This window comes from Bos indicus, chromosome 21 (assembly GCF_029378745.1).
Source record: "Bos indicus isolate NIAB-ARS_2022 breed Sahiwal x Tharparkar chromosome 21, NIAB-ARS_B.indTharparkar_mat_pri_1.0, whole genome shotgun sequence".
Lineage (NCBI taxonomy): Eukaryota > Metazoa > Chordata > Mammalia > Artiodactyla > Bovidae > Bos > Bos indicus.
The window spans coordinates 6,825,997-6,841,235 of NC_091780.1; the positions used below are offsets into that span (position 1 = coordinate 6,825,997).

The window sequence follows — 15,239 nt, forward strand, 5'->3', positions numbered from 1 at the left end:
TGAGTTTGAGTAAACTCTGGGAGTTGGTGATGGATAGGAGGCCTGGCATGCTGTGGTCCATGGGGTCTCAGAGTTGGACACGACTGAATGAACTGAATGGAACTGAAGGGGTGCCAGTGAACCATCATGCAATTTGGGAGGGAAGCTGAGCCTGACTGCTGCTGCTGTAGCATCTTCACAGGCTTCAGAGCGTTCTCAACTTCAGGTCACGTGGGCCCTTTCCTGGGGCCTTTCTGCACTCCAGGCCCAGAGCAGGCCACACCAGGGATGTGGGACCAGGATGACATTCATGTCAGTGGTTAATTTGAGAAGAGTGTAGTGTTTTTGTGAAGTCTTCTGAAATAAAAATGGTTTCTTCAATAAATTATCTTTCTTTAAGAAGCTAAGGAGATCCTCGCAGAACTGCTTAGCATTAGAAATAACCTCCTTTGTTTTGCCCTGTTACAATCCACTATTCACTTTTTTAGTTAGCGAGTGAAGGCTTGTGATCTTATGCCATTCTTGAGAAAATTCATTTGCAACTGAGAATGTCCCAGATTTAATTGCATGTAAGAGGCCTCTGTGGGAGGTCATTGAGAGAATCCCTCTTTTCAGACATCGTGGTCTAAAGCAATTTAGACTGATATCCCTTCATTATCCTGGGTGTTCTGTAAAGCCTTTGTAGATCTCTAGGTTCTTCTCTTCTAATCCATCACATCACAGTCCTGCAATTTGAGGGCTTAGCACAGATGGCACCATCAGCACAACCATTTTAGAGGAGAAATAGGCATGAGGTCATACAAAGAGTCAGTGTGAGTCAGCATGGCTCCCTTCTCTAAATCCCCATGACTTTCAGCTTCTGGTGTCTGCACCTGGCACTGAGTCTTCTCCAGTTGTGTCATCAGGTTGTCTTATCTCTCTAAATGTCTGTAAGCCTGTAAGGACTCTGTGGGCCTGCATATACTCGTGCACCCAAGTGGTGACATTGGCAGTTCCTGGCACAGTGGTGGTACTCAGGGTCATTGAATTAGATTCTTATCTCTGCCTGTACAGTTCAGTGTGGTAGCAGTTAGCCACAAGTAGGCCTTTAAATTTATCTCAATTAAAATTTAATAAAATCAGAGTTTCGGTTCTCCAGCCATACTAGCACATTCCAAGTGTTCCTAGGCCACACGTGGCCAGTGGCTGCCATACTGGATAGTCACACAGGGACTGTCGCATCATTACACTACTTCTGACTGTCTGTGATCCCTGCCAGATTGTGGGCTTCCTGCAGGCAGGGCTGTGTGTGCCCCTCAGTGCTGTGTCCCAGGTACCCTGAGAGTGCCAGTATAGGTTAGGGCCCACCCAGCTCTTACTGGAACAAAGAGTAGCAGCTCTGTCTTACATCGTACTTAGTCTTCTAGATCAAGAATCACAAAATGATTCCATTTTGAACTGGAAAACCCCTTGAATCCCTGGTTCAAGCCCCTCACTTCCCAGCTAGGAGAACAGTCCTATTGAGTTAGGAATTTTGCCTCAGCTCCCCCAAATAACTGGAGCAGGTCTTTAATATCAACCATGACCTCTGTCTTTTTGGAGCATCACTCTTTCCACTGTATTAGACTGTCTTTAGTGTTTACTTTGAGATGGTAGCAGGAAGGCCTCTTAAAATGATTATTTAGAAGAAAGTGTCCTTAAGCTGACCAAGTTTACCTACCTGCAAGCAGTCTAGAACAGATGTATCCAGTGTGCGAATATTAGTAGTATTTCCATGAGTTTTTGGACTAGGATAAAGGTCCTCATGTTCTAACTAACATTTTGCATTGTTTGGAAATCCATCAAACTTCATAAGGTAAGAAATGAGATATAAAGCTTGAAAGGGAAGAAGCAAAGCAGTAGTGGCTAACTACAAAATGTAGTGGCTAAGTACATTTTGTAAGGGAATCACCTGGCAAACGTTTGAAGCAGTGAGTATTCATCGGGTTGCAAGTCACGCGACATACAGTTATCCGTGGTTTTCTTATTTATACACAAGCAGCCATCAGTTGTGGAAGAATAAAAAATGGACCTTGCTTACAACTTCAACCGCAGATGTGGAATACCCAGGAATGATGCTGATAACAAAAAGGAAAAAGGAAGACCATGATGATACAAACTGTAAAACTTTGCCAAAGGACATTCAAGAAAGCCTGAAAAAATGAAAAGGTGCCCGCATGTCCCTGGATGGCAAGATTCAAAACTACAGGGGTACCAGTTCTCTCCAAAGTAATCAGTACGATTCTGAACTAAAAGGTTGTTGTTATTGTTCAGTCACTAAGCCATGTCTGACTCTTTGCGATTCTGTCCTCAGAGGAGACAAAGACTCCTCTGTCCTCCACTGTCTCCCGGAGTTTGCTCAAATGCATGTCCATTGAGTTGGTGACACTATCTAACCATCTTATCCTCTGCCACTCCCTTTGCCTTTTGCCTTCAATCTTTCTCAGCATCCGGGTCTTTTTCAGTGAGTCGGCTCTTTGCATCAGGGGGCCAAAGTATGGGAGCTTCAGGTTCAGCAACAGTCCTTCCAGTGAATATTTAGGGTTGGTTTCCTTTAAGATTGACTGGTTTGATCTCCTTGCTGTCCAAGGGATTCTCAAAAGTCTTCTACCACAGTTTAAAAGCATCTATTTTTCAGCACTCAGCTTTCTTTATGGTCCAACTCTCACATCTACTGGAAAAGCCATAGCTTTAACTTTGCATACCTTTATTAGCGAAGTGATGTCTCTGCTTTTTAATACACTGCCTAGGTTTGTCACAGCTTTCCTTCCAAGGAACAAGCATCTTTTAATTTCATGGCTGCAGTCACCATCTGTAGTGATTTTGGAGCCTCCACCCAATAAAATGTATCACTGCTTCTACTATTTCCCCTTCTATTTGCCATGAAGTAATGGGACTAGATGCCATGATCTTAGCTTTTTGAATGTTGAGTTTCAAACCAGCTTTTTCACTCTCCTCTTTCACCTTCATCAAGAGGCTCTTTAGTTCCCCTTCACTTTCTGCCATTGTAGTGGCAGTGTAGTATCACCTGCATATCTGAGTTTGTTGGTAAATCTCCCAGAAATCTTGATTCCAGTTTGTACACTTAACATGTCAGCAAATTTGGAAAACTCAGCAGTGGCCACGGGACTGGAAAAGGTAAGTTTTCATTCCAATCCCAATGGAGGGCAATGCCAAAGAATGGCCAAACTGCTGTACAGTTGCACTCATTTCACTTGCTAGCAAATAGATTCCAGGAATTCGATCTGATAGACACAGTGCCAGAAGAACTATTGGTGTAGGTTTGCAACACTGCATAGGAGGCAGTAACTAAAACTATCCCCAAGAAAAAGATGCAACAAAGCAAAATGATTATCTGAGGAGGCCTCACAAATAGCTGGGCAAAGAAGAGAAGTGAAAGGCAAAGGAGAAAAGGAACGATATACCCATCTGAATGCAGAGTTCCAAAGAATACCCAAGAGAAATAAGAAAGCCTTCTTAAGTGAACATTGCAAAGAAATAGAGGAAAATAATAGAATGGGAAAGACTAGAGATCTCTTCCAGAAAATTAGAGACACCAAGGGAACATTTCATGCAAATTTATTCATACAGTAAAGGATAAGAAATGGTATGGACCTAAGAAGAGGTGGCAAGAATGCACAGAATAACTATACAAAAAAGCTTTTAATGACCCAGATAACCACGATGGTGTGGTCACTCACCTAGAGCAGACATTCTGGAATGCGAAGTCAAATGGGCCTTAGGAAGCTTTACTACAAACAAAGCTAGTGGAGGTGATAGAATTCCAGCTGAGCTATTTCAAATCCTAGAAGATGATGCTGTTAAAGTGTTGTACTTAAAATGCCAGCAAATTTGGAAAACTCAGCAGTGGCCACAGAACTAGAAAAGGTTAGCTTTTGTTTCAATCCCAAAGAAGGGCAATGGCAAAGAATGCTCAAACTGCTGCACAATTACTCTCGTTTCACATTCTAGCAAGGTAATGCTCAAAATTCTCCAAGCTAGGCTTCAGCAGTACGTGAACTGAGAAATCACAGGTGTTCAAGCTGGATTTAGAAAAGGCAGAGGAACCAGAAATAAATTGCCAACACCTGTTGGATCACAGCAAAAGCAAGGGCGTTCCAGAAAAACATCTACGTCTGCTTCATCGACTATTCTAAAGCCTTTGTGTGAATCACAACAGACTGTGGAAAATTCTCAGAGAGATGTGAATACCAGACCATCTTACCTGCCTCCTGAGAAACCTGTAAGAAGCAACAGTTAGAACTGGACATGGAACAAGGGTCTGGTTCAAAATTGGAAAAGGAGTACATCAAGGCTGTATATTTTCACCCTGCTTATTTAATTTCTATACAGAGTACATCATGCAAAATGCCGGGCTGGATGAAGCACAAGCTGGAATCAAGATTGATGGGAGAATTATCAATAATCTCACTACCCTAATGGCAAAAAGCAACGAGGAACTAAAGCACCTCTTGATGAAGGTGAAAGAGGAGAGTGAAGTAGCTGGCTTAAAATTCAACATTGAAAAACTAAGATCATGGCATCCAATCCCATCACTTCATGGCAAATAGATGGGGAAAAAATGAAAGCAGTGACAGAACTTTATTTTCTTGGGCTCCAAAATCACCTAGGACGGTAACTGCAGCCATGAAATTCAAGGACACTTGCTCCTTGGAAGAAAAGCTTTGACAAACCTAGACAGTGTATTAAAAAGTGGAGACATCACTTTGCCAACAAAGGTCCATATAGTCAAAGCTATGGCTTTTCTAGCAGTCATGTATGGATTTAAGAGTTGGACCATAAAGGAGGCTGAGTGCTAAAGACTGATTCTTTCCAACTGTGGTGTTAGAGAAGACTCCCAAGAGTCCCTTGAACAGCAAGGAGATCAAACTAGTCAATCTTAAAGGAAATCAACCCTGATTGATTGGCAAGACTGTTGCTGAAACTGAAGCTCCGATATTTTGGCCACCTGATGCAAAGAGGCGACTCACTGGAAAAGACCCTGACGTTGGGGAAAATTGAGGGCAGGTAGATAAGGGGGCAACAGAAGATGAGATGGTTGGATGGCATCACTGACTCAATGGACATGAATTTGAGCAAACTCCAGGAAATAGTGGAGGACAGGGAAGCCTGGTGTGCTGCATTCCATGGGGTTGTAAGAGTCGAACACAACTGAGCAAATGAACAGCAACATATGCTTGAAACTGTGCTCAAAAAGCCTTCAAGCTAGGCTTTAGCAGTACATGAACTGAGAAATTCCAGATGTACAAGCTGGATTTCAAAGAAGAACCAGAGATCAAATCGCCAACGTTTGTTGGGTCATGGAGAAAGCGATGGAGTTCCAGAAAAACATTCTCTGCTTCATTGACTCCAGTGAAGTCTTTGACTGTGTGGATCACAGCAGACTGTGGAAAATTCTTAAAGAGATGGAGGTACCAGACCACTTTACCCGTCTCCTGAGAAACCTGTATTCGGGGCAAGAAACAGCAGTTAGAACCGGGCATGGAACCACTGACTACTTCAAAATTGGGAAAGGAGTACAACAGGCTGTATATCGTCACCCTGCTTATTCAATTTCTATGCAGATTATATCATGCAAGATGCCAGGCTGGATGAATCCCAAACTGAAAGGACTTCTTATGAAACATGATAAGCCAAAATCATATGGAAGAGTAAAGTTCTCCAAAAAGACTAAAGAAAGGAGAGAAGGAGAACTGACTTATTTCTTATGCCTTGGTAGAGGCTTTTTTTCCTTTATACTCTACAGCTTTTTCATCTGAATCAGTATTGTCCCCTCTGAAACAGTCACTCACCTTAGGAGGCTATATCCTTATTTTGTCAATGTAGCCATCATTCTAAACTTCTTTGGAATTTCTACCTGGAAATAGCTTCAGACACCCCCTCCACACGTCTATAGACTATTTTCCCAGGTCAGAAACCAATTTGGCTGTATGGATTTTTTTTGGTAAAATTTGCAAATGTCATTTGACTTCAAGTCTATGATCATAAAGTGACATCACAGACGTTTGCATTCATTGGCTCCGGATGGGCTGCTGGAATGCTCTGAGCAGTGGAGGTGTCCGGGTAGAGGCCAGGATCCCCCTGAGGAGGTGCTGCTGGTTTGTTTGTGTGTTCATGCTGGGGGCCCTCCCCTCATGCCAATGAGGCCGCGGGAGAAGGGGCGTCAAGGGTAGCCTGTGCTCTGTGTGCTGGTAGGCTGCTGTGTCGACCTCGGCACTCGTGTGCCTATGCCATTGCACAGCTATTAATTGAGCCCTGCCATGGGCCCAGCCTGCTCTGGGAACCAGTGGAGCAGAGGAGGATGCGACCGTCTCACTGTGTCCCGACCACGTTTGTCTAGGGGCTGGTGAGCCAGTAGGAGCTGTCTGGGCCAAGACAGCTTCTTGCTGAGAGGACCCAGCCACAGCCCTGGGGCCTGTGTCCCTAGGGTCTTCACCAGTGCCGGCTGCTGGATGCACTGGTAGCTGAGCAGAAGTGTGGCCCGCTGCTGGGAGACGAGGAACGGGGGCTATGCCACAGGCCATCGCCAGCGGCCTCTTCCTCTGAAGGCAGCGTGTGCTGTGGACCGTGATTGTCCCCCCTGGCCATCTGGATGGGGTGACCACCTGCCAAGAACAGTTGGGCTGCTCTGACTTCTGTGAAGCCTCTGTCCAGGGGTCCCATTCTCTGAGTTCCTGGGCTGCACTGGCCAGAGCAGGCGGTTCTGTTCAGTTAGCTTGTTGCAGAAGAGAAATGGAATTTAAAAGCATAGGATCAGGAAGATACTGTTCTGTTGGCCATGAGCCTCCCTTCCCTTGTTTGTGGCCTCTCTCACCTCCCCCCTTAACTCAGAGCTCTCTGAGGGCACCTGAGCTTGCAGCTTGGGTGCAGCCAGCTTTCCGTCACTCGGCATGTGCTTAGAAGCAGCAAGACCCTCTTGTCTTACAGAGCCCACTACTCGCCAGGCTCTTTGGTGTCTGCTGGCCCATATAACCCTCATCTCCATATCTTCAGAATGTAAACCCCATGGAAGCAGGGACCTAGCCCATGTCAGCCCCTGGCACAGTGTCTGGTCATAGCATTTAAGCCATATTTGTTGAATAATGAATGAATGACATTAACTACCATGAACCCTATTCAGTCATAAACCAGGAAGCAGAGGCTCGGAGGGGTAACACTGCTCTCTCGAGGCAGAGCTGAAATTTTCACCCAGGTCAGTCTGACACCAAGCCAGGCCCTTTCAAATACAGCACTCCACTTCTATGTGAGAAGGAGGGGTTTCATACCATCCTCTTTGACTATTTATGTACTTTCATCAAAACTATTAGAAAATCAGAGCATGTGTGTAGATGTTGAAGTAGAATCAGGGGGCAGGCACGTGGGGACAAAAGGAGGTTGAACAGGGGAAGCCTCAGCCGTGAGAGGTGTGGTGTCTGCTGTTGTTCACGGGGCCCAGAGTGGTGGTTTTGAGATTAACCTGGCGTGTGACCTCAAGTAGATGACTCCAGTTGTGTAGCTCCGAAAGGTGGTCATCAAGAAGGAGGGAAATGACATGGTTACTCCTTTCCCTTTTCTATCCGGAGGCTGTAGAGACATAGCAGTGATGTGAATTGAAAGTGCTCGGGTAAATAATAGCCCTGTGTCGCTGCATATTGTGCAGAGTTAGGCTCTGAAATAAGGATGAAAGGTGAAAATAGTTCATCAGAATTATCTTTGATAATCACTTTGGAAGCGCCACGTCAGACACCAGACCCAGCCTCTCTTAAGTTCATCACCCCCGTCTCCCCAGCACTGTTGGAAGTGACAGCTGTTTCTCTGAGCATTAAACAAAATTTGAACTTCATGTATCAAGACGCCACAGCTTGTGCCCTTGTTGGGTGAAAAATTTGTTTCGTGAAGCATCAGAGTCACCCTCAGAGTGATGCTGTGCTCACAGAGAGAGGCCTCCAGACCCTGAGAGAAGGGCAGATGGCCAGCTTTCTTCTGTCCTCCCAAGGGTGCATGGTCACATGCGTGCATCACTTGTATGCCGCTCATTAACCCAAGGAGGGGATAGAATCGCCTGTGCTTTGTTTTCTTTTTCTTTCTCTTTTCCTGTCTTTCATCCCAGTTACTTGAAATAGAAGTTTAAAGCCCCCTTGAAATCGATCTTGTGTGTTTCAGTGTATGTATATGTTTATACACTCACACATGCAAGTCCTAGGCAAGACTACTTTGAGGGAAAGCCAGGTGTGACTCTGACATCAAAAATCTGATCAAATTTTGACCTGACGTCAAAATCTCATCCATGTAAACCCAAGAACATGAGTGCTTTTTTGATTTCAGTCCTCTGGTTAGCTAAGAGAGATACGTTCTATATACTATGATGTTCCTTATCCATTTTCACCTACTATGCTGTTACCCATTTTAGCAAAATGCACTTAATGTCAACACTATTTTGGTTATTCTTTATCCATTAGTGATTCAGAACTCCATGGTGTTTTGGGGTTATTTGTATCCCGGGGACCTAGGGTGGAGGCCATAGGTCTACTCTGGTAGTTGCAGTGTTCCTGAGTCCCTGCAAGTTGATGAGTTCAGTTTCCTATATAAAAATAAAAACAACTTCTCTGAGGTGAGAGAATATGGATGCTGTGTTCCCTATAAATGGGGTTATTGATGATCATGACAATCAACCCTATTGTTCAACCTGTTTAAATGAGTGCAGCCTGGTACCCCTGGTGACTTAATCCTTGAAGGTAAAGTTTCTGAGTAGCTATAGGTTGAGGGTAGTCTGGTTCTTGGCAAACAGGTAGTGGTAGTAAAGAATTTCCCTTCTAGAGTAATGTTGGAGGTGTTTATTATTATTTTATTAATCAACAGTAATGATCTCCTGGAAACTGCTGTGGGCCTTTCCTGTTATTTCAAAGTCAGTAAACATTTATTGAAAAGGGACTGCCAGGCAGTGTTCCCCAGGGGCAGTTGAAGCAGGACTCAAGCCAGCCTCAACCCCTTCCCTGGAGAGACTGCCCTCATGGGAGACTTTCTGGGGTCTTTTATTCCACCTGAGCATTTATTTCACAAACCCAGCCAAGAGTACTATAAAGGGAGGCAGCCCAGGTCACAAACCTGACATCAAAACACCCAAGCATCCAAGGGACAGGCTCTAAACCAGGTAAAACAGAAGTTTCCACAGTGGCAGGGGTACCAGCCCCAGAACACCTAGTATCTGCTGCGCCTTCCAGGATTTCAGTGAAGCTAGCAAGGGGGGTGCATTGCCTTTCAGAATTCCCGCATGGTATATATTGGATGGAGAAGGCAATGCACCCCACTGCAGTACTCTTGCCTGGAAAATCCCATGGACGGAGGAGCCTGGAAGGCTGCAGTCCATGGGGTCGCTGAGGGTTGGACATGACTGAGCAACTTCACTTTCACTTTTCACTTTCATGCATTGGAGAAGGAAATGCCAACCCACTACAGTGTTCTTGCCTGGAGAATCCCAGGGACGAGGGAGCCTGGTGGGCTGCCGTCTATGGGGTCGCACAGAGTCGGACACAACTGAAGTGACTTAGCAGCATATATTGGATTTCCTGAAGCAGATTTGGAAACACCATGTTCTTTGGTCTTAAGATAAAGTCTACTCAAGGCCATGACGTCATTGTGTTTGATAAATGTGTACCACATGTGACATGAGACCCGTCTGTGTCCTTAATCTCAGTCACTTAGGGTTAAAGTTGCTTTAACTTTGTGCTTAATGCTACATGTTCTGTTAAATATAATGTTACCACAGACATCAACCTAAAATAACATGAAATTTCTTCAGTCAAGTGATCTTTAATTTAAACTAAAAATAGCCTAAACTGTAGTTTATGTAGACCTCAAATATCAAAACTCCTACCTAAATGCAAGTTCCTCAGTTTGTGAGGCTCTTAGTTAGCATTTGAACATTTTAAACCAGATCCACCACCATCTGTATTCGAGACAAGCTCCAGAAACCCGAGAACGGCACTCCTCGCTGATCCTGCTGACTAGAACATTCTTTAGGGAAGTCCCTCTGGGGGCTGGCAGCACGAACCATGAACACAACGCCCTGTGGGCATACGGGTGTCAAGGGCACAGTCAGCTTTTCTGAGCACTTTGGTGGACAGTTTTGTCTCCAGAGAGACCAGGCTCTCTGGCCAGCTGAGTCTGGCATATGGGCGAAAGAACCTCTTTGATTTTACAAGCAGCTTGACCACGGGGAAAAAAGTTGGAAGTAAGTCACAAGTGAAACATTCCTCCATACGTGGCGAAGCCATCCTGCCAGGGCTTGGCTGTCCTCCGACTGTGGTTTCCCAAACAGCAAGGAGCGTCTGGGGGCCGCTCAGGACGTCCCAGTTGGGATGTGGGAGGGGGGTTAGGATCCCAGGTTGAGTCCCCCTGGGATTGGATTCTCCCGGGGGGCAATGATACAGTTTGACCTGCTCCACGTTCTGTGCTCACGCTTTGTCCTTAATGATGAAGTTGGGAGCCACTTTTTTCATGAGACCTTGTATTTATGTAACCTCTACACCAGCGCTTCCTGGAAGCCATCGACATGTTCAGATCTACCCATTTGAAAGTCCTATCATTCATTTTATTTATAGATATCATATCAAACCCTAAATCAAATTTAAGGTGACTTAATATCTTTTGCCAGAGAAGGCAATGGCACCCCACTTCAATACTCTTGCCTGGAAAATCCCATGGACGGAGGAGCCTGGTAGGCTGCAGTCCATGGGGTCGCTAGAGTCGGACGCGACTGAGTGACTTCACTTTCACTTTTCACTTTCATGCACTGGAGAATGAAATGGCAGCCCACTCCAGTGTTCTTGCCTGGAGAATCCCAGGGATGGGGAAGCCTGGTGGGCTGCCATCTATGGGGTCACACAGAGTCGGACACAACTGAAGCGACTTAGTAGCAGCAGCAGCAATATCTTTTGCAGTCAGTTCCTATCTTTCCTGAAACAAAGAGATGGATATATGTGTGTGTCTGTGTAGATAAAGGTATGAAAAGTGAAGTGAAAGTCGCTCAGTCATGTCCGACTCTTTGCGACCCCATGGACTATACAGTCCATGGAATTCTCCAGGCCCGAATACTGGCATGGGTAGTCTTTCCCTTCTCCAGGGGATCTTCCCAACCCGGGGATTGAACCCAGGTCTCCTGCATTGCAGGTAGATTCTTTATCAGCTGAGCCACAGATAACAAGCAGGAAAAAAAAAGTAAAAACCTGAGTAATACCATTGAAAAATTATTCTTATTGGTCAGATGTATCTGATAATTTCTAGGCTCTCTACTTAACCCTAATTGGATGGATTCCTGGCATCTAGGCAGGAAAATAGGATTGCGTCTACCCAGAGATGATTTTCATTGTTCTGTTGAGCAGGCCACTGCCCTAGACCAGCACAGCTACTGTGGATGTGGATCCTCCAATTTTTTGATGTTTTCTCCTGCATCAAATAGTTAATCCACTTGATAAATATTTATTGAGTACTTGCTCTGTGTCAGTCGTGAGTGGACAGGCTGGGATGGAAAGCTGTGCTGAGGGCACCTGGTGGGGTGGAAGAGCCCATGGGAAATCCCAGGAGTGGGCATTTTTCAGGGAGAGGTTTGGCAGGAGAGGCCTGGACCGAGGTGAAGGGGGAGCCAACATGTAGGCGACACCGCAGAAACCTTCCTGTCTGACAGGATAGCAGGGTAGTGGTTGGTCAGCTGAGCCATTAACTGAAAAACTGGGTCAAGAGGGGAAATGCAAAGAAATGGTACTTAGGTTCTTAAACATTTGGCCCTTTTGTTTTGACTTAAGTAATGAAAACATTCATTTTGTCACCAATTTTGTGGTGGGGGCGAAAGCCTTTTCTCTGAGAGAAGCTGACTGGGCTTCCCATCACCTTCCTCACAGAAACCACAACTATAGTATGATGAGCTTGAGTTCAGTGTCTTTTTTTTCTTTTTGTAGATTCAGCAGACCTTGAAAGACCCTTGTGAAACAGTCTAAGGGTAGATTTTTATGATTTTTTTCCTCAACTTCTACCGTTGTCTTGCCCACACACACCCAACTTGGCAGCAGCCTAGTTTAGCTTCGAGCTAAATTGCTTTTCATGAAAACTTTACTTTTATGCTCATATTACACTGGTTAACATAACATGTAACCACATGTATTGATTGAAATAACAAGTATTACTATTATAAATAGGCTTGAGTATAAATTCAGTTCACCTTTGGTATGCACACCCTCAGCTATAGGAACGGGCCCGCTGGGTGACCAGAGGGGGCCCTGCTCACCTGGAGCAGGAGCTCGGGTGCCAGGCCCTGTTGTTCCAGGGATGGGAGCTGAGTCAGCTTCCCAGTTTCATGGGGGGTTGACCAAGGTAGCCTTTCTGTACAGGAGCACCGAGTGGTCCTGGAGTGTGCGGAGTGAGAACGCAGAGGAACTGGGGAAAGATAGTCGGAGGTGCGTGAGGAGAGCTGGGAGAAATAAGGCCGCGGAGGCACGTTTAGAACCTCTCGGCACAGTCGTCTCTGGGTCCATCTCATCTCCCAGGCTGATTTGATGGCTTATTGTGCCCTGCTGTATCTTCTCTTTCTAGGTCGTTTGTGGCACTTGAGAAACCTCTCTTAAATATGTTTGAAGGAATGCACATGTGTGTGTTTCCCACGGGGCTGTTGACAAAGAGTGAGCAACCCTTATGCACGGTGAATCTCTGCCCTGGAGGTCACGGGTCAGCAGACGGTGGGCCATCTGGTCACGGGTGTTCTGTTTCTCGGCTTCCCCTTACCGGCAGCCTGTTTGTGAACTGAGATCATTGTTCCGCTTACAGTTAGCCTCCCTCATCTACATCAGCATCCTGTTGTCTTCCAGGTACAACTGGGTGGGAAGGAGATAGGCATGATCTTGGTGGACCCAGGTATGGTGATATGAATCAGAAGCCGTGAGTGTTCATGAGTTTTCATAAGCCAGAGTCTTGGCTAGCACCAGCCCTTAGCTTAGCGACTTCTCTGCAGGCAGTGAGACACTGAAGCATTACGCTGGGATATGTTAGTGTGGAAAAGCAAGTCTAACCATCAGAAGAACTGTAATATTGCATTTAATATAATTGGCTCACTCATTTATTATTCATTTGTTAGGTGAATGCTGTTGGTTACATGGTTGATTAGTTTCCGCTCACTGAGTGAGTGAGTCATCACCCTCACTCTTTCTCTTTAAGCTCGTGACTCGCGGTCTGCTCTGAGAATGGCAGGGAAGCAGGCATCTCCTGTGCTACTGTGTGTGATTAAGCTGTGATCTAGGTGGGCACAGGGTGCTGGCATCCGGGCCAGGAGATGAGAAGCCTGTAATGAGCGCCCTCTCCCCCTCTCCCTCGGGCAGCTTGGGGATGAACCACGACGATGACCACTCCTCCTGCGCCGGCAGGTCCCACATCATGTCGGGAGAGTGGGTGAAAGGCCGGAGCCCCAGCGACCTCTCCTGGTCCTCCTGCAGTCGAGATGACCTCGAGAACTTCCTCAAGTAAGTCCTCAAATCGTTCTGTACCATCAGTACAGTAGAAAGTGCTACAATACTTCCTAAAGCACAATAGTTGGGGTATCAGCCAATAGGAGCTGAAGTGAAGTAAGTGAAGTAAGAAGTGAATCTCTTACAGTTCAGCTGGAGAGACTTCCTTCCAGGTGTGCATCTGGTATGATGTTGGCCACCCTGCTGGTGATCACAAATTTTATCAACGGAAATGTCAACGCAGTGACCATATCTTGGCAAGGTTTCATTTCACTTCTCTTCATTATTTTGACCATGAGTGGGCACCACCCTAGTGGCACCCGTGGCTGCTGTAGAACTGGGTGCTTCCCCAAAGCTTAGGCTGCTTCCCTGGGTGGAAGTCCATTTCCTGGGAGGAGGGCTTGCTTACCTTCCTCACATGTGAGGCTAGAATGGGTTTATCTCATAGCCACTTTCTTTCCAGAATGTGTCTGCCTTACTCCGTTACAGATTTCAGTGGAAGAATTAGCTGTCTGATGTCAGACCTTTGTCAAATAGAGTCTGTACTCAAGTACTATGTGCATCCCTTAGTGTCAGGACCTCAGGACTGAACTTATAGGCTTGACAGGCAGACCCCGATTGCTTCACCACTTAACTGCATCATCTGTACCCCCCACAGAGACAGAAGGGGTCAGTGAGTCTCTGCTATACACAGAGCTTTTATAGTCCTGTAACACAGTAGAGTGCTCAGTGAACTCAGGAAGGAGGATCAAAGGGATCGCTCTGGCTTCTGTCCTCATCCTGGGTCTTCTTTTATGATGTTTCCTGTAGCTGGGAAACTAAGGGCTTAAAAATGGCCTTGTTAGTTTTAATATAGTCAGCCTGTGTGTATTGCGTGCATGCAACTCTTTTCTTCAAGAAGCTTGGCAAGAGGCTGGGTTTTCTTTTTCCTACCATCTGCCTTGTTTTAGGAATTGAAAAATAAAAGCATTCAAGTATTTAACTCCTAACGGAGCCACAGCCATACCACCCCCCAATTGTTTTTCAGAGCTGTCCTCAACATCTCTGGACATTTCTGTCCTGGTTGAAATCCTTAAGTCTTTTGCACAGTGTGCCTCCAGCCAGCTTTCATGGCCAGGTAGGGCGCCTGGACTAGCCAGTGTCCAGAACCTGACAGCCCCCGCCCCTAAGAAAGTCTGCAGAATTGGAAATAAGCTTGCTTGCTTGATTGTTTGCTTATTTATTTAAAAGCAAAATAACCCTAACTCCAATTTTTTCTTGATTCATTCTGAGAACATATCATAGCAATCTATTTCAAAACCATTTTCATCCAAGAAAGCACTCAGACTCCCCAAGAAAAATACATTGCTATGTGAGTGATATGCCCGGGCCACTTCTTGTTGCCCAGCTCTCGTGGCCTCCAGAGTAAAGATCTGCATTCAGCTATCTGGAAAAGAGCAAAAGGTGTAGTCCCCATGTCCGGTGCTTGGTCAGTTCAGTTCAGCTCAGTTGCTCAGTCGTGTCCGACTCTTTGCGACCCCATGAATCGCAGCACGCCAGGCCTCCCTGTCCATCACCAACCCCTGGAGTTCACTCACACTCATGTCCATCGAGTCAGTGATGCCATCCAGCCATCTCATCCTCTGTCGTCCCCTTCTCCTCCTGCCCCCAATCCCTCCCAGCATCAGAGTCTTTTCCAATGAGTAAACTCTTCTCATGAGGTGGCCAAAGTACTGGAGTTTCAGCTTTAGCATCATTCCTTCCAAAGAAATC

General features: G+C 45.8%; 1 protein-coding gene across 3 annotated transcripts in view; it reads left to right on the forward strand.

Moving 5' to 3' along the window:
• Positions 1-15,239, forward strand: part of ADAMTS17 (ADAM metallopeptidase with thrombospondin type 1 motif 17) — a 404,698-nt gene that overhangs the window by 196,113 nt on the left and 193,346 nt on the right. For all 3 annotated transcript variants that reach the window (XM_019983858.2, XM_070775014.1, XM_070775015.1), the window contains exon 9: positions 13,362-13,502. In XM_019983858.2, the coding sequence (XP_019839417.2) occupies positions 13,362-13,502 (141 nt within the window). The remainder of the gene's footprint in view (positions 1-13,361; positions 13,503-15,239) is intronic.